The 19,726-nt window shown below is 38.6% G+C and overlaps 1 protein-coding gene across 6 annotated transcripts in view; it reads right to left on the bottom strand.

Annotated features, from left to right (window-relative positions):
• The window catches only part of CHD2 (chromodomain helicase DNA binding protein 2), a 130,003-nt gene that overhangs the window by 30,832 nt on the left and 79,445 nt on the right, over nt 1–19,726 (bottom strand). For all 6 annotated transcript variants that reach the window (XM_028851326.2, XM_077940421.1, XM_028851327.2 and 3 more), the window contains 9 exons: nt 18,894–19,042; nt 17,305–17,401; nt 16,758–16,850; nt 13,718–13,888; nt 12,546–12,721; nt 6,640–6,681; nt 5,120–5,259; nt 375–513; nt 67–217 (listed from right to left, as the gene is read on the bottom strand). In XM_028851326.2, coding sequence (XP_028707159.1) covers nt 67–217; nt 375–513; nt 5,120–5,259; nt 6,640–6,681; nt 12,546–12,721; nt 13,718–13,888; nt 16,758–16,850; nt 17,305–17,401; nt 18,894–19,042 — 1,158 coding nt within the window. The remainder of the gene's footprint in view (nt 1–66; nt 218–374; nt 514–5,119; nt 5,260–6,639; nt 6,682–12,545; nt 12,722–13,717; nt 13,889–16,757; nt 16,851–17,304; nt 17,402–18,893; nt 19,043–19,726) is intronic.

Genomic DNA, 19,726 nt, shown 5'->3' with positions numbered 1-19,726 from the left:
GTAATCAATATAAAAATATTACACAACAAATCTTCTAGAAATCTCTAACATGGTAGGGTTACTTACTTTGTCAGTTAATTTAAGCTCTGGGTCTGTTTTAATTAACTCCCAGTTTCCATAGCCATGTTCATAAATTCCCAGCAACAGGCGAGAATCATCTTCCACCCCCCACTCTACATCAAAATGTGCAGCTTTGACACGACAGGTTAAGCAGTATCTAAAGAAAGTTTAAAAACAGGAAGACATTAGAAGAGGGGCCTTTTTGGCATGTTAAAGAGGAGACAGTAATAACACTATGTAACTACACAAAGTCTAACTTCAAATCTATTTTCTTATGGTACAACCACCTAAGAATGTACACAAAATATACTCACTTTTTTTTTTCTTCAGGGTCCACAGGGATAGATTTATGCAGCATCTCAAACTCTTCTTCATGTTGGATAATGGATTTCACATTAACCTGAACTCCAGATATCTTGATTGTTGGACCTCTCCTTTTCCCTGGTCCTTTTCCTGAAGAATACCAATTTCACATTAGTTAAATGAAAATCTGCTTAAGTTCCACAGAAAACATGTGTCAACGAACCCTGACCTCTTAGTCTCTCTGAATATATCTCTGGCTTGTTATTTTGAAGATATAATCTATAATACAAAATTTTTTCTCAATGTCTGTAAAATAACCTTCGAACATTCAGTTTTTTAAGATTTGGAATTTTTTTAATTCACTGATGTTTATAGTTATATTTTAATCTTCCTGTTTCATACTACTTTGTTTCAAAACTAACAAAAGTAGATTCTGAGGGTATAATATTAGTGCTGAAGGTTTCTCTTTTTGTTTTCCTACCCATCCCACTAGCGGAGGTCAAAAAACTCTCAAGTATTTTAAACATGAACTTGATCTTCACAACACTATTACTGAAAAAACATGAGCTTAAGTTCGTATCTAACACATGTGAAATGATGAACAAGTGGTGGCTTAAGAAAATTACACTAGGCCGGGCGCGGTGGCTCAAGCCTGTAATCCCAGCACTTTGGGAGGCCGAGACGGGCAGATCACGAGGTCAGGAGATCGAGACCATCCTGGCTAACACGGTGAAACCCCGTCTCTACTGAAAAATACAAAAAACTAGCCGGGTGAGGTGGCGGGCACCTGTAGTCCCAGCTACTCAGGAGGCTGAGGCAGGAGAACGGCGTAAACCCGGGAGGCGGAGCTTGCAGTGAGCTGAGATCCGGCCACTCCAGCCTGGGCGAGTCAGATCCTGCACTCCAGCCTGGGCGAGTCAGCAAGACTCCGTCTCAAAAAAAAAAAAAAAAAAAAAAGAAAAGAAAATTACACTAACCCAGCCGGGCACGGTGGCTCACACCTGTAATCCCAGCACTTTGGAAGGCCAAGGCAGACGGATTATGAGGTCAGGAGATCGAGACATACTGGCTAACACAGTGAAACTCCTTCTCTACTAAAAATACAAAAAATTAGCCGGGCATGGTAGTGGGCACCTGTAGTCCCAGCTACTCGGGAGGCTGAGGCAGGAGAATGGCATGAACCCGGGAGGCGGAGCTTGCAGTGAGCCAAGATTGTGCCACTGCACTCCAGCCTGGGCGACAGAGCGAGACTCCGTCCCAAAAAATAATAAAAAGAAAAAGAAAGTTACCCTAACCCAAATTTCAAATTAAAATGATCACGGAAGTAAAAACGAAACCCCAATCAAATAGTCCAAGTTGAAATCCACGAGATAATGCTACCTGTTTATGAGAAGAAAACTCCTTTCAATAGAAAATAGGCATAACATATGAACAGACACTTTATAGAACAAAATGCAAGTGACCCTTAGAGATGTACAATCTTGTTCATTAAAAGAAAAATGAAATACCATTTCTCACCTATCAAACTGGCAACACTCCAAACTTAAACTTTAACTATATATTCTGTTTGTGAGGCTTGTAAACAGGTACCAACAAATATTACTGGTGACCATGTAAATGGCACCAGACTTATGCAGAAGGATTTGGGAATATCGAAGCAAAGTATATATGCATTTTCCCAGGACCCAGCAATCCCACTTCTAGAAATTTATCCCAAAGATATGTTGGCAGAGATACGAAATGGTATATTCATTAAATCATTATTCATTGTGGCTTTCTTTATAATAACAGAAGACCAAGAACAACCCAAATATTAAATACTAGAGGAGAAGTGTGAATTGACATCTATCTACATGGTAGAATACTTGCAACTGTAAAAGGAAAGAGGATGATCTCTACATAATGATACGAATTTATCTCAGTCATGAAAATAAGCAGGTGCAAAAGAGAGTATGTTCTCTTCTGTGTAAGAAGGAAAATATACACACATACACACACACACACACACACACACTTAAATTTTAAAAAGAAACAAAGGAAAGATAAACTTACAACTAATAGAAACAGTGACCTATTAAGGAGGAAGAGAAGAAGGCTGGGGAACAAAAAAACAAAAACAAGATGCTCCAAATGTACCTTGTTTTATAGTTGTGACTTTGAACCATGTAAATGTTTTTACATAATTAAAAAAATTAAATCGAATCAAAATGAGAAAAGCAATCGCTAAATATTGAAAATAAATGCAAACAAAAGAGTCTAACTGTATATTAAGTTGGTGGCATAACCACACAGAGAAAATAATAACTTTGAATAATTTAAAAATATATTTTGATTGTATATTGTTAGTGTGATATATTCTAAGATCAAAAAGAAATGCAAAGAAATTACACTTTGCATTTGAGCATTTTTTTGTTAACAGTAACATTGGTATTGATGTTTGGAAACATATGTTTAGGATAAAGCAAATATGTAATTATGTTAACATTTTTAGAAACAAAAATTTCAACCTAAGGGAAAAGAAGTATCAATAATCTTCCATTTAGGCCGGGCGCGGTGGCTCACGCCTGTAATCCCAGCACTTTGGGAGGCCGAGACGGGCGGATCACGAGGTCAGGAGATCGAGACCATCCTGGCTAATACGGTGAAACCCCGTCTCTACTAAAAAATACAAAAAACTAGCCGGGCGAGGTGGCGGGCGCCTATAGTCCCAGCTACTCGGGAGGCTGAGGCAGGAGAATGGCGTAAACCCAGGAGGCGGAGCTTGCAGTGAGCTGCGATCCGGCCACTGCACTCCAGCCTGGGTGACAGAGCAAGACTCCGTCTCAAAAAAAATAAAATAAAATAAAATAAATTAAAAAATAATCTTCCATTTGATCTAGAAATGTCAGCCTGGATTCAGAATATGCTGAATACCAGTTTACAGGAAGTACAGGTGTGAGGAAATAAGTTAACACCAAGAAGAAGCAATCAGCGAGATCCAGAATGTGAACATGCACAAAAAAAAGAGGGATTCTGGGGAGAAGGGAGTGCTGTAAGGGAACAGCTCCACAAGATACTATGAGATAAAAAAAGCAAGCACAGAAAAGTGTGCATGCTGTACTACCATTTAAAAGGGAGAAAACATTATTCATTTCTCAAAAGCATCAAGAAGTAATAGGAATATGTTTTTCAGTTTTAAGCCATGTAGATGTATTACTTATTCAAAACAATTACAAAGAAAACATACTGGATGTTAAACCTAAAGTTTACTTTTGGGTGTATTCTGAATGTTATAAAAGCACATATTCAGATCATTTTGCAAACCATACAAGTTATTTGTCTTTTACAAAAAAGAACGTATCTTAAAATAAGTTTTGACTCTCTTGAAGATATTTTTAAATTATATCAAATTCAATAATAACCTTAAAGAGAAAAAAAGAAAATTTCAAAGCACAAATACTCACTTCTTAATAATAGCTAACACTGCAAGCTAGACACTATGCTAAACAATTTACAAGTATGGAATTATTCAATCATCCAAATCCTTTGAAGTAGATATTGTTACTCTATTTTGCAAATGAGATAGTTGAAGGGATATAACTTGACCAAAGTCTTATAACTAGGAAGTGGTAGAACCAAAATTCCAGATAACTGACTGCCTCCTTTTCTGGAGCCTGAAGATTTAACTACAGCTCAACGAAGCTGCAGAAGGGTAGCCTTACCTAATAAAGGCTGCCCAAAAAAATGCAGAAATGGCACAGATAAACCACAGTCTGGAGAAGTAGAATGATAACAACTTCATTTCTTTATTTAACTGATTTATTTATATTTTGAGACAGGGTTTTGCTCTGTCACACAGGCTGAAGTGCAGTGGCATGATCTCAACTCACTGCAGCCTCTGCCTCCTGGGCTCAAGTGAACCTCCCACCTCAGCCTCCCATGTAGCTGCGATTACAAGTGTGCATCCTACTACTCTCAGCTAATTTTTAAACTTTTTGTAGAGACAAGGTCTCACTTATATATTGCCCAGACTGGACTTGAACTCCTGGGCTCAAGTGATCCTCTGGTCTCAGCCTCCCAAAGTGCTGGGATTACAGGCATGAGCCACTGCACCTGCCCTCCCTCATTTCTTTTAAGTTCACTATGAGGGTGCCCTTACCAATAACAACTTCAGAGTTCTCTCCTCACAAGCATTCCTATACCTCTTGCTTTTAAGGATATCACACAGGACAGGCAAAATCACTTTCTGGTATCAAAGAGAAAACACATTGCTTGTCCAATCCAATGAGAACAAATTCTAGTGGCATGAAAATCTCAATGTAACAAAAATGTTTACAATATTCATCCAATATTTTATTTATTCCAATTAATTTTCTAAATCCTTTCTGTTTGCCATAACACACAATATATATCCAAGATAATTAACAACGCTTGTGCTCTATAACACCTCTTATTTGCAGGAAAAATACAGAGGTGTCCACCAAGCTTTGCCCCTGGGTTTTACATCACTCAAACGAATTTAAACTTTCTACAGCAACATAAAAAGAAACCATTTCATCTTGTTCTTCACTCTACACCTTCTGCAAATCAACTTCATTTGTGAGTAGACCTGTAGGAGCATAGAATATTAAGCTCACAGAAACGCAGCTCAGAATAAACACCTCAAAGCACGAGGCATGTGTGTTCCTCAAGTCTGTCCTCAAAACGCCCTTTAGCAACAGAAATCCAGTCCACGAGTGCCAGCCTGTGAAGACTCACTAAAGCCAACTTCACTTACCCTCGCTGGCATTTTCTTTCAGCTGCTCTTCATATTCCTGCATTGCTGACACACAACTGTTGTGGATCAGTTCACCCAGGCGCTTCAGATCTGCCACCGACTTATCTACCAGCTCAGCATCACGTGCTATGCACTCCAGCCTGAGAAGGAACAAATATGGGGACACTTCAGCGCCCTGTGCCCACTCTTCTTAAATGTCATGAGATGCCACTAGGCCTCATATAAGCTTCTCCTGCAAAGACACTTTTCTTTGTGTTCCTTTAGTGGTCATTCTAAGGCTCCAACAAGAACCCCTGGACATTGAAGGCTAACATATTCATTTTCCATCATAAAGAATTGTGTCTTGAATATTCCACAAAACAAAACAATTCCAAAAAACAGAGAGGAAAGAAACAACGAAAGCAAACTTTATTAAATAAATAGGCTGTTAGTGGCAGTAGGTGAAGTGCCTGAACACCATTTGTACTAGTTTGCTTCTTTGTATTCACTTTCCTTTCTCCAGCCTACTTTCATTCACTGCAATGTTCCTAGAAGCAGAGTATAGTTACTTCTACTACATGTTTAGTTGATCTCCATGTCATATGAAGCACACAAATATATTAACTATATGTTTAGTTGATCTCCATGTCATATGAAGCACACAAACATATTAACAGCTAAAAAATAGGCTGTCAAAAAGTGCCAAGCCCCCTTTTCCACATCCTATTGGCTTTTACAGTAACTGGCCCAAAGACAGGCAGTCTACCCCTGGGTGGTCAGCAATAGTCCTGGAAAGATGCAACTGACTTTCTTGGCTTTGCTGTGGCTTAATGCTACACATCACTACCTCCTCTCCAAATGGAGAGGACCAAACAAAAACAGACTTGTAATTTTCACCCACTCGAGAAATGTGTCAGAAGAAAGAGAAGGGAACCCAGTATTTCCTTTAAATTAGGGCTTTTTAGATTTTATAGAAAGCAAAGTACCAAACTATTTGAAATAGAGTCTTCTGTTAAAATCCAACTTCTGAATCATTTTCTAAATGCTTATAGAATAGCAACAACAGCTACCCTTTTGGAAGTTATTATTGGCAAGGCTATATGAGTCCTTTGCATTTATTCCTCATAAAATCCTGCTAATTAGCAGAAGATTATAAAATCATCAAGAGCCTTTTACCTTTGACATTATTAAATCTAAGAACTAGGACACAAATAACTAAATACATTCTTTTCAACTGGAGTTATATGAACATCTCTCTGGAAATTATTTCACGCACTATGGTTTTGAATATACTTGCTTCATCTCCCTCACAAAGGTGAAAGTCTTTTTATGGATGGCCTGTCTTTACCATCTTTGTCATCCCTCTGCAGAGGGACATGAATCAACAGGCACCCAATATATAAATGTTTGTAAATGAATGTTTCCAGAAAAAAAAAAATGTTCCCGGCATTATTATTAAATGGAAAAAATTACCAAAAAAGAACGTACTATATAATAAAAGCAAAAAAGAGGAAGATAAGGGACTATTATACTGAACTTACCGTTCAAGAGGGAGACCAAACTTCTTATAAGCCTTGATGAACCTAAGAATAGGATCAATAAAACATATTAAAAAACAGAGACTTACTTTAGTTATGTTGATGCTAACATATTCTGTGATGACATATGAGCCATGCAAATTGTCAAAAGTAGTGTAGGCTCGATCCTTGCAACTACTGAAAAAATGAATAAATGTTGAATGTCTCTGAAACTAGTCAACTTAAAATAATGACTGCTAAAAATCTATTCAAATTAAAGATCAACTTTATTCTCAGTGACTGTCCATAAACCTGCTTAGATATATGCTAGAGAACTGCAACTTAGCTCTAATATCCTTTTAAGAAGGTACAAGTTTATAGACTTCATTGTGCCATAAAGGATTCAATCATCAAGACTCAATTGTGATAAACCCTTACATCGTTTTCATCAGCGTGTTCAGTTCACCATTGTTACCTTCAATACCGTATTTTTCGTTATTAGAAAACCAATGATTTTTTAGCTGTTAAGATTTTTTTGACTGTCTCAAATAGTTTTTGGATTAAGGCAAAGTAAAATATGATTTAAAACTTCTTAGGCAAACGATTTTGGAAACTCTACTGACCTCTCCTCCCAAAAATCCAGTCTATCTTCCCACAAGTCTCTACCCTAAACTATGCTACATACCAACTCATGCCATCATCCCCATTCCTACAGGCTGGTCTCAGTACTTTCCACTAAAAACCAGGACCTCATGACACATCAAGGGCATCATGTAATATGCCAAATTACTACGATAATTGGGTTATATAACTGTGTAAGGACAGACATTAAAGGAAAAAATGGAAATGAGAAGATATGGCTACAGAATAAAATGGGACTGAATATGACAATAGCTAAAAACAACATTAAAGAAACAGCACAGATACAAGGGTTAGGAAGATATTATATATGAACATAAACCTGAGGATTACTCCTTAACTCTGCATTTCTCCTTCTTGACAGACACTGAAATATTTTATATCTAAATAACACTTCAGATATGGCAGACTAACAGTCTGTGAAAATATGCTGCTCCATAAAAGCAATAGGAATGCTGGCATAAAGTGTCATAATCAGTATTGTCACAACCCTGGAAATTAACCAAATGCATGCAGCTATCTAAGAAATTTATTCAAGAAAATGGCTCATAGCCATCTAAGAAATTTATTCAAGAAAATGGCTTAGAGCCATCTAAGAAATTTATTCAAGAAAATGGCTCAGCAAGCTTCAGGGCATTTTTTAACTTGCACTATTCCCACCCCCTTAACCCCAGCTGCATGACAGCCTTGAAAACTAACACTTCTGCAACTACAATAGCTGTGCCAACCAGCAGCGTAGCAGCCACTGGAGGGTGAAGAAGAGGCTGGGAGTTCTACAAAAGCCCTATTCCCACAGAATGACTGGACCTGGCTAACAGCACCCTGAGAAGCTCCATTCTCAGGCTTGTCTTTATTGGACTGACCCAGAACTCACTCAGTGTGAATAGCCCTGTCCACAATTCATTGGTCAAAAACAATTAGATGCAAAGGTTTAACATCATGACGGCCTGAGGCAACATTACCAGTTGGAAATAACAAAAGGCTGAACAAAGACAAAAAGAAAAACTGGAGGGAAAGATGTCCATAGGATAGATACTCTGAAAAGCTCTGACACATGTGCTGGTCTGTGTCCATGCAGAGGAAAGATTTCAGAGGGTCCTTCCGCACATTCCTCGGACACCCTCTGTGCTTTGGCTTCCTGTCATCATCAGAGTCTTCCGTCTCACTCTCAGAAGCAGAGGATCTCTGGGCCTGCCTCTTAGACTCCCTGTCAGAGTCACTGTCATTTGTCTGAGCCTGAGAAAGACCTTGAGGAACTGTGCAAGCAGGAAATGAAAGTTAAGGCAGAGTTGTCAACTGCCTTCCAGATCATTGAAACATGCCCCAACACACAAGGCTGATAGACTTACAGGGTCAAAGCATTTCAACAAAGGCTGACAGACTTACAGGGTCAAGGCATTTACGGAAATCTCTGTTCAATCATTAGCTGACCACTAAGCTAAAGGAGTAGAGACTACACATAACATGACAAGGATCACATAACATGACAAGGAATACAGACTTCAGAGAACTAGTACAGGAAAGTCACTAAACAAGCAAATACAATAGCAGCGGCAAACACAACGTATGGCTGGGAGGGGAGATCTGATTTCCAGAGTTGCCATATGACTTAAAATGTCCAATTTTTCAAAGAAAAAATTGTGGGACATACAGAAAACCAAAAAGTAGGCTGGGCACGGTGTTTCACGCCTGTAATCCCAGCACTTTGGGAGGCCAAGGCGGGTGGATCACCTGAGGTTAGGCGTTGGAGACCAGCCTGGCCAACATGGTGAAACCCTGTTTCTACTAAAAATACAAAAATCAGCCGGACATTGTGTTGGGCACTTGTAATCCCAGCTACTCAAGAGGCTGAGGCAGGAGAATCGCTTGAACCCAGGAGGCAGAGGTTGCAGTGAGTTAAGACTGCACCACTGCACTCCGCCTGGGTGATGGGAGCAAAACTCCATCTCAAAAAAAAAAAAAATATATGAAGTATACATAGGAAAAAAAGCAGGTAATAGAAACCATCCCTAAGGAAGTCTAGCATGTAGGCTTATCAGACAAGGATGTTAATGAGCTATTACACATCTTTACAAGAGTTAAAAACAAAAATCTGTCTGGAGAATTAAAAAGAAAGGACAAAAATGTTATCAATAGAAACAGAAAGGCTGTTTAAAAACAGACATTTTTTAAAGAGTGAAATAGAAATTCTAGAGTTGAAAACTACAGTAACGGAAATGAAAAAAAATCACTGGGGAGGCTCAGCAGCAGGTATGAGCCTGAAGAAGAAAAACTGGCAAATCTGAAGATAGGTCAATTGAGACTATCCCACGTGAGAAACAGAAAAAAAGAAATTAGACTTTCTTTCAAAAATGAAGATGAAATTAAGACAGTGCCAGCTAAGCCAAAATAGAGAATCCGTTGTTAGCAGACCTGCCTCAAAAGAAAATGCTAAAAGAGAGTCCTTTGGGCAGACACAAAAGGACATAAAATAGTAACTGAAATCACATGAAGAAATAAGAGCACCCATGGAATAATAAAGTAAATATAAAAACAGTATATATGTATTTTTGTTTGTAACTCTTTTCCTTCTATCTGATTTTAAAAGACAACCAACTAGGCTGGGTGTGGATGGCTTACGCTTCTAATCCCAGCCCTTTGGGAGGCCGAGGCACAGCGATCACCTGAGGTCAGGAGTTCAAGACCAGCCTGGTCAACATGGTGAAATTCCATCTCTACTAAAAATACAAAAAAATTAGCCAGCGTGGTGGCGGGCGCCAGTAATCTCAGCTACTCGGGAGGCTGAGGCAGGACAGTCACTTGAACCTGGGAAGTGGAGGTTGCAGTGAGCCAAGATTGCACCACTGTACCCCAGCTTGGGTGAGAAGAGCAAAACTCCGTCTCAGAAGGAAAAAAAAAAAAAAGAGACAACTAACTATATAAAGTATTAATTATAAAACTGCACTCATGGGTTTACAATGTGTAAAGATGTAATGTGTGACAACAGCACAAATGGGGGTGGTAAGCTATAACTGGAGCAAAGTTTTTATAATGCCATTGAAATTAAATTGACGCTAATTCAAAGTAAATTGTTCTAAGACGTTACTTGTAATCTCCAGGGCAATCACTAAGAAAATAAGTGAAAAACTAGTTATTTTTTTTTTTTACAGGTAATTAAAATGGTATATATTTAACACAAAAGAAAGTAGTAATGGGGAAATAAACAAAAAGGACATGACATATAGAAAACAAATAGCAAAGTGCAGACATAATTACTACTTTATAATAACTGCATTAAATGTAAACAGACTAAACACTCTAAGAAAAAAAAGAGATTGGCAGAAAAAATATTTTTAAAAATTTTTAAGACACCTTTTTTTTTTTTTCTTTTAGACAGAGTTTTGTTCTGTCACCCAGGCTGGAGTGCAGTGGTGCCATCTCAGCTCACTGCAAACCTCGGCCTCCCGGGTTCAAGCAATTCTCATGCCTCAGCCTCAGCCTCAGCCTCAGCCTCCCAAGTACCTGGGACTGCAGGTATGTACCACCATACCTGGCTAATTTTTTGTATTTTTAGTAGAGGGTTTCGCCATATTGCCCAGGATGGTCTCAAACTCCTAGGTTCCAGTGATCTGCCTGCCTTGGCCTCCTAAAGTGCTGGGATTACAGGTGTGAACCACCATGCCTGGCCAAATACCATTTTTTAAAATTTCAAATACCGAAAAAGAAAGCTGGAGTGACTATACTATTATCAAACTGAAAATAGGCATTAAAACAAAAATTATTACTACAGACAGAAACACATGTTACAATAATAAAAAGGCCAACCAAGACCTATCGATTATAAAAAATATATACAATTAATAAGAGTCCAAAAACACAGGAAGCAAAAACTGACAGAATTGAAGGAACAAATGGATCATATAAGAGTAACAGAGATGTCAACATCCCATTTTCAATAATGGGAAGAACAACTAGGCTGGGCACAGTGGCTCAGGCCTATAATCCCAACACATTGGGAGGCTGAAGCGGGAGGATACTTGAGGCCAGGAGTCTGAGACCAGCCTGGGCAACATAATGAAACCTTGTCCCTACAAAAAAAATTTTAATTAGCCAGACATGGTAGCACATGCCTGTAGTCCTGGCTACCCGGGAGGCTAAGGCAGGAGGATCACTTGAGCCCAGGAGTGTGAGGTTACAGTGAGATAGGATCATACTCCAGCCTGTGCAAGAGAGCAAGATTCTGACTCTACCAAAATAACCACAACTACACAGAAAATCAATAAAGAAATTAAAGACCTGAAAAACACTAAGCCAAATACAGCTATAGAACACACTGCCCCATAGCAGAAAACACATTCTTCTCAAAATCATACTGGGAATAGGGAGCAAGAGGAGGTAGGGTGTATATATATACACTACAAGTTTGGCTACAAATTCAAAATTGTTAAGACGATAAGTACAAGAGGGATGTGTTATATGCTATTCTGTCAGTAATTTGAAATATTTCTATTTTTCCATAGTAAATTAAACAAGGAAAGAAGAATAGGTGTGACCTTTAAGTGAAAAGAAACACCTCACAGTTTCAAATATATGAAACTTAAAGGACTATTTAATATAATTATAATATGGATTAGGCCTTAAAACCATCCTTATACTTTCTATTTTCTTCAGGCTTAAAAAAAAAAAAGATGGAAACTGGAAAAAAAAAATTTGTAAGCAATAATTTTAGATTTTTTTTTTTTGGGAGGACAGAGACATTTGAATCAGATACCAAGAAATGTATAGTAATCTCACATAGAAAGATGTCTAAAACTGATTTTAAATGGGATCAGGGAAAGCCACGTGCTGAACAACATGTTGTACATACTACTTATAAACCAAAGCAAACCACCAGCAAACTGATATCAGTACTAAAAGGGGGTGGGACTGGGATTGTGGGGGAGGGGAGAGGTAGTGAGGGTAGACATATTTGTACCATTTTTATTTTTGACATTTTTTTATATACAGATATATAAGTCTGTATATATATGTATGTCAATTATCTTTCCCCCAGCTGAACTTTGCGAAAATGTTCTGAATAACCAGAGAATAAGAGAAACAGAGAGATGAACAACAAATAAAAGTGATCTCAACAGAAAGAAACCTTGGAGAAAGAAGAATAATCCTAAAGATCTGGGACAGGACCCAGCTTCTCTTGCCTTTTTTGTAGTATAAGCCTCTGCCTACCCTGTCACAATGTCCAGGATCCAGTCAACCCAAGACTTACAGTATGCATTTCCAAACAAGCTCAGTGAGACAGAACCTCCACCAACCTTCGGATCTCTGCATCAGTAAATCCCTCCACGAGGTCCTTCCGCACACTCCTGGGACGCCCTCTGCGCTTTGGCTTCTTGTCATCATCAGAGTCTTCCGTCTCACTCTCAGAAGCAGAGGATCTCTGGGCCTGCCTCTTAGACTCAGTGTCAGAGTCACTGTCATTTGTCTGAGCCTGAGAAAGATTGAGGCAGTCACACTGTAACAAGTGCGAAGTTCAAGTGGTGAAAGGACTAAGAGAAGGCCATCTTAATTCTTTAGTACTCAGAACTTCTCATCACATCAGAAAAGTCAATTTTCCTTTGACAAATAAGGGGACAGAGGTCTTGGAGAAATACCCACTTAGGATAGTCATACTTTCAGAGACATTGAAATACAATGACAAGTGAACTGGATTAAAAATATTTGGATATTTTTACAATATCCCATTATAAAACAGGTTCATGTTTACTTCTTTGGGCAAGTAATTTTACTCTTTGTGCCTTTCTCATTTGAAAAATGAAGACAACAGTAGCTATAACATACGGTTTTTAGTAAGTTAAAGCTCTTAGAAGTGTGCCTAGCACACTGTAAGGGCTCAATAAATGGTAGCTAGTGTTACCTCATACTGATTTACTGTAACCTTGAACAAATCTGTGTCTATTATCTCCAACAAAATGGGTAACAAAACTTGTTCTACCTATTTCGATGTTGTTACAAAAATAAAATTAGATAGTGTCTGTGATGGAGCTTTGTGAACTCTGAGGTTGGTATGTGTTTCTTATTTATAGTTACATAATCCTTTAGTATTTATAGCAAGTGCTGTGAACTGTTATGGACAAACAGAGGTTTGACCTTCTGAAAGTTGAAGGCAGTGGCAATTAGAGCCAAATTGTGAGAACTACTGGTTCTAATCTCAAAGGCAAAATGCAAACTTCTGGAAATTTCATATCCTGTTTATCAGCTTCACAAAGAGCCAATCTGCAAAGACCAAATCCAATGTCTCATGGGTGTGCTCATGAGCTCTGCAGATTTCTCCACTTTACTTTGTTAAGTTTCCTACAGTGTCAACTCTGCTCTTGAAGCCTCTGTGTCAGGGGAACAATGCAAGGCCTCTTCTTTGAATAATCAACACTTCTGTAGCCTTCACAACATAAGAAGTAATTTCATATCTTTCATCTCACTTGATCACCTTTTTAGTGGAACTCCGAATTCGAGGCAGCATATAAATTTCTTCTAGCTCCTTCTGCCGCTCTTCCTCCTCTACTTTTTTCCTTTGTTCCTCTGGAATGATCTCATCCCAGTCCTTGTGAGGACGCTCTTCCAGCTCTTCTTCATCTTCCATTGTTGCAAAGTTGGCAACCTTAAAACAGACAACTCATTGTCTGACTGACATTTCCCTATTTCTAAACACCATCTGCTAAAACAACAATTTATCCAGTGTTTTTAATCTAAGTAGACACTGTGAATAATAAGACTTTTGTGATATTACATAATCAGATAATCAATTTTCTATTAGTTTTTCCTTATTCCCCTCCAAAATCAACTTGTCAAATCCTCAAGTTCATCATATCATAAATTTTACTGAAAAGCAGGGAAACAGCTACAAAGATACAAATTGTTTTTATAAGTTTTACTGAATGAGCTGTTATAAATCATAAAAATGTCCTAATACTAATGATAAAATTTAGATTTACTTAGATATAAAATGCTTAATACCTAATACTCCATGATGAACCTACATTTCTATAAGTTGTATAGAGTTCATTTGAAACAATGCATAACTCAAAGCACTCATTATCATCTAGCCAACTGGTTGCCTTATTCATTTTTATCAAAAATATGAAAGTTAAAGACGTGTGGTGATTTCATATGCTCACAAGTGCACTTTAGTCTTAGGAAATAAAATGAAAACATAAAACGGAAAACATTTAAATCTGGAAGAATATTCTCTTCATTTCATATCAAATATTATTTAATATCTGATATGTATCTGTACTAAAACAGTATGTAACCCAGAAAGCAAGCCATCTAAGTGTATCCATTTCAAAGTACCAGACGAGGGGTACACAGAAACATCTACCACCTCTGGACAGCCTCTGGGCAGTGGCAGGCAGCCTCCAGCCTGGCTCCGCATTCTTCTTATTCCTTCCCTCCTAGCCTTTGAGACAGTCATAAGGTGTAAATGAGCTTCTGGAGACTCCATTCCTTAAAGTCATTTGGAGCTGACAGTGAAGTCAAGTTAAGACTCTCACTTTATGACTTTTGGCTAAAATTAACTAAAATTAAGATTGATGTAAATAAATATGCACATATGTTAGTGGTTCATGCAGTAAGAAATTTAACCTTTCCAAAAGGGACATAGTGGTTAAAGGCCAGACTCTGGCCCTTAACTTAAAATAGTGCTTGAAACACAGTAAGAGTTAACACAAGTGCGGGTTTTTATTGCTGAAGAAAGGAGCAGGAGTCACAGAGGTGGAACTGAACTGAAACAGTGCAATGGACTGAATGTTTATATTCTTCCCAAAAGTCATATGATGAAATCCTAACTCCCAATGTAAGGTGTTAGGAGGTCATGAGGGTAGAGTCTTCATAATAGGATTACTGCCCTTATAAAAGGGACCCCCAGAGAGCTCTCCAGCTTCTCTCTCTCTAGCATGTGAAGGTAAGAAAACTCAGCAGTCTGCAACCTGACAGCCTCCATCAGAACCTGACCATGTTGGCACCCTGATCTCAAACTTCAAATCTTCAGAACTGTGAGAAATACATTTCTATTGTTTATAAACCACCCAGTCTATACTACTTTATTGCAAGAGCCCAAACTGACTATGACAAACACTAATAATTCACCTTCACCCTTCTCTACCCCATCCCTCTGCATCCTGACACATTAATCTAGGGCTGTTTGGCCCATTCAACTCCATCCTTGTTCTTCCATTGAAACAACTTCTACCAGTGGCCAGCTTTGGAGCTAATCACACAATATTGCTTCCTTCCAAACACTTCACACAGTTTCCCGAATCCTAATATGCATGCTGCACTTAGCCATCATTGCAATCATCAGGTCTCTCTTGCTTCTCTACCTCCATGCAATCAACCCATGGTCAATCCTTCCTACCATGCTGTCACATGAATCTTGGAAACCTTTGCCATTTTGACTTTCCTGTGCCTTGCAAGCCAATCTCCCACCTTGGGATAGCCAACTGATCCAATTTCTCTGACCTCAAAAGTATTGCTGGTGAAAGTCATACGACCCTGCTGACTGGCTCCACAGCAAAGCTGTATCATCTCAATTCAGCTGACTCCCTATCAAGTTCCTCCCAACAACTCCCTGCCTCATCCATGGTTGTCCCAAATCTTTTCCACTTCTCAAGCAAACACCTCACTTACTTAACTCGTCATTAAGAGCATAAATTAAACTCCCACAGCATCTCTTTCCTCCTCTTCCCTGAAGTGTACTTGTCCTTTTTCTTCCCAATGCCAAGTCTTCCATCTGTGCTTTTGACTGTATCCTTTCCAGTCTCCTCTGTGGCAATGTGCCATCAAATCATTTCTTTCCTGAGAACCTTCAATATCTCCCTATACTCAAGTTCTTTTCGCAAACTAGAAACATGGTAACATCTTTCAAAAACCTTGTCTTGCTTCAATCTTCTAGCCATATAATTTAGAGTCCCTGTACTCTTCTAAGCTTTTTAATAACGTTGATACTCTGTGCTGCCAACTCCTATCATCTGGTGCCCAGCTTCTGTGTTTAGTCCTCATTTCATGTAATTTTCTGTTATATGAGACACCACTGACACCTCTTTCTCTCACTTACCAAACAAACAAAAAACTAAAATCTCACCAAGTCATCAGAGCCTTCTAATTGTCATCTACTCTTTTCCTATCTTTGACCTCTCTTTGGCATCTGATCTATTAACGTGTCTTGCAATGCTCCACACGTCCTGGTTCTATACTCTGTCCTGGCTCTCTACCTAGCCCTCTCTTCAGTGATTTCTTTTCCTCCACACACTGACTCTACACAGGATAGCCCACTTCAGCGGTTACCTTTGTGGGGAGGACTGCAGAACCTACATTCACAACATACTTACAATTCAGAGAACGATATTGAGGATATGACTCAATTCAGGTAAAGAGAAAAGCAGAGTGCCTAGCACAAAGAAAGTGTTCACAAACATTAGTATCATTAATGAATCAATGCTGAGAACTCTCTCCCACAAAGATCTTCATACCTTGAACTGTGAGAGAAGCTCATCTGTTGCACTTGTTGACACTTCATTCTCTCTCGTTTCAGCCAACCGCAAAATTTCATCTATATCCATTTCCTAAAAGAACAAAAGCCAACACAAATAGAATAAAATGGCAACAGAGGAGTTGCCTAGTTGCCCAGAAATTATTAGTATTTACTGAAAATGTTTGATGCAAATAAACCAACTCTCCTTTCTGATAATTCATTTACTTTCAGTTTCAACTCTAAATCCTTTACATCTAATGTCTCAAACTATTATTTATACAAATGACAAGGTGAAATTTCAAAAATTATAACAAACAGAAATGGGAGAAAAAAATCACCCCAAAAAAGTATCCTCAAATGCTTTATTAATTCCTTCCTACTCAATTCAGTAAGAGCTATGAGAGTCCTATGAAAGAAAAACACACTGTCCTTCAAATAATTACTTTTTCTGTAGAAAAGCCTCTAACAGTATCTTCTTACAGAAAATTTAGACTCTCACAGATCATACTTCTCAAAAAAATTTCCCTTTCCTCATTGTTAATTACCTGTGGTTCTGATTCCTCCCCTTCCAGTTCTTTGAAGAGATCTTCTGCTCCAAATTTCAAAATAGCTGTCAGCTCTTCTTTATTAAAAGGATTTGAGCTGTGGAAGTAAAATGTAGTTGGGAGAAACATCAAATAACCTCTAAAGCGTTCTACATCAGAATAACTATCCTTCAGAAAGAGGTCAAATAACTGTTGAAAATATAAACTCTGCCTCAAGAAAAACGATTTCTCAACCATCTCATTTTCTATCTACAGGATGAGTCTGTGATGGTAACCCTAAACCACCAGAATAGAAAATTAGTTACAGTCCTACTGGCTTACCTATTGTATGGGTAAGCCAGAAAGGTGACTAGCAATGTTACAGAGTGGAGCTCTTTCCTTTGCGCTTTGACTCAGAAAGTTACAATTCACCAAGAATTTTCAACCTTCTCAACTCCGGTCCAAAATAAAAGAGCTAGGCTTTTCTCATCTAGGTTCCTCTTAAACAGAAAACTATCTGAAAACATTCTATTTAGGAAGGGCTAATTTGAATACATCTTTAACATAGCTGCAGCCGGGCGAAATGGCTCATACCTATAATCCCAGCACTTTGAGGGGCTGAGGTGGGCCTATCACTTGAGGTCAGGAGTTCGAGACCAGTCTGGCCAACATGGAAACAACCTGTCTCTACTAGAAAAAAAAAATTAGCTGGGTGTGGTGGTGCAAACCTGTAGTCCCAGCTACTTGGGAGGCTGAGGAATAAGAATCACTTCAACCTAGGAGGCAGAGGTTGCAATGAGCCAAAGTCGTGCCAGTGCACTCCAACCTGGGCAACGAAGTGAGACTCCATTTCAAAAACAAACAAAAAACAAAGCTGCAACACCGCCACAAAAGACACTCAACAATCTGCTCAAAATGTAAAATTATATTATTATTATTATTATTATTATTATTATTCTGAGACGGAGTCTCACTCTGTTGCCCGGGCTGGAGTGCAGTGGCACGATCTCAGCTCATTACAAGCTCCACTTCCCGGGTTCACGCCATTCTCCTGCCTCAGACTCCCGAGTAGCTGGGACTACAGGTGCCCGCCACCATGCCTGGCTAATTAAACTTTACAGGAGATGTAGTTGTGCCTCTTTCCAAAGCCAATTAAAACTTCATTACTTTCTTTTTATACTCTTCTGTTTGCAACAGAAAAAAGGACAACAATCTTCACACAAACATTTTTGCCAATAGTAAAAAAAAAATAGCTGCCAATCCAATCTGGATTCTCACTGCAGGAAAGTCAAAGGTGACATTATGCTGGGCTGACACCCAACACACAGCTCCACTGCTGTTGCTGTGTCATATGTCACATGTGCAGCCAAAAGCAAAGGCAAGGGAGACGGCAAGAAAGAGAGGAAAACACATAAGCAGGGGGGTGATGGGCAAAAAAAGGAACCAAGAAACTCAAATAAAGTGAAAATGCCATCCTATTTGTGGTTCTGGCCTGGCATCTTCCAGGTAATGAAAAGACACTAACGTCTGTGGTACAGAATCCTATTATATCCAATGGTGATGTAAAATCAATTTGATTCTGCCTACCTCCCAATCTTTCTGGCACTTACTTGGACCTTCCCGAGTTGTTTTCCAGGATCGTCCGGCCAGTGGTGTCCATGCGCTGAATCACCAGATGATCCAATACCATCTTCTTTTTGGCCCGTTCTATGATCTCCTCCTCCACAGTCCCCTTTGTAACTAAGCGGTAAATATTTACCTGTAGGAAAAGTAACTGTTAGGCTTATGCCTGAACCCTCCCGTCAAAAAAAAAAAAAAAAAAAGGAGAGAGAGAGAAAGATTACCTCTGTCAAAAATCAAGAGGGGATAATTTTAACAGAATCAATTCTCTAATCATAAAAGACTGTAAGCCATCCAAGCAGGCAGCTTAAGTAGATGCAGTATTTATACTATGTGCAGCAGGTTACAGTCTTAAATAAAATTGCCTCTAAAGATTTGTTGTTATGGCCTGTTCCATCAATAAAAATCGTGCTTCACTGATGGAAAGTTTCACAAAAACACAGTATTTGGCCAAGAATGAAACTTACAAGTTATCCAATACAGAACAGACTTTAAGATTCACAAACAAAAAAGTGTGTGGTTTTCCAAAGTACCTTTAAAGCTAACACTGTCATGTATAATAAAAACAGACCGTCTTAAACAATAGGATATTTAACTTTTCCACACTAGAGAAAAGGTTCAGTTCTAAGTCTATTCATTTTATAACTCTCTCAAGATAAACACACAGAAGGTCACTGACGTCGTACTTTTCAAACAGAGAAAAAGAAATGTTCCTTAATAGGTTCATCTTGGACCCAAAGACAACATCTCTGTGCTAGTTAACAAACAGAAATCAATGCTTCAGGGGAAATAAAGGCAAAACAGGGAAAAAGCATTTTGTTAA

Source organism: Macaca mulatta, chromosome 7, assembly GCF_049350105.2.
Source record: "Macaca mulatta isolate MMU2019108-1 chromosome 7, T2T-MMU8v2.0, whole genome shotgun sequence".
NCBI lineage: Eukaryota > Metazoa > Chordata > Mammalia > Primates > Cercopithecidae > Macaca > Macaca mulatta.
Note: the sequence above shows the minus strand (reverse complement) of the source record. Positions and strands in the feature narration are given on the sequence as shown.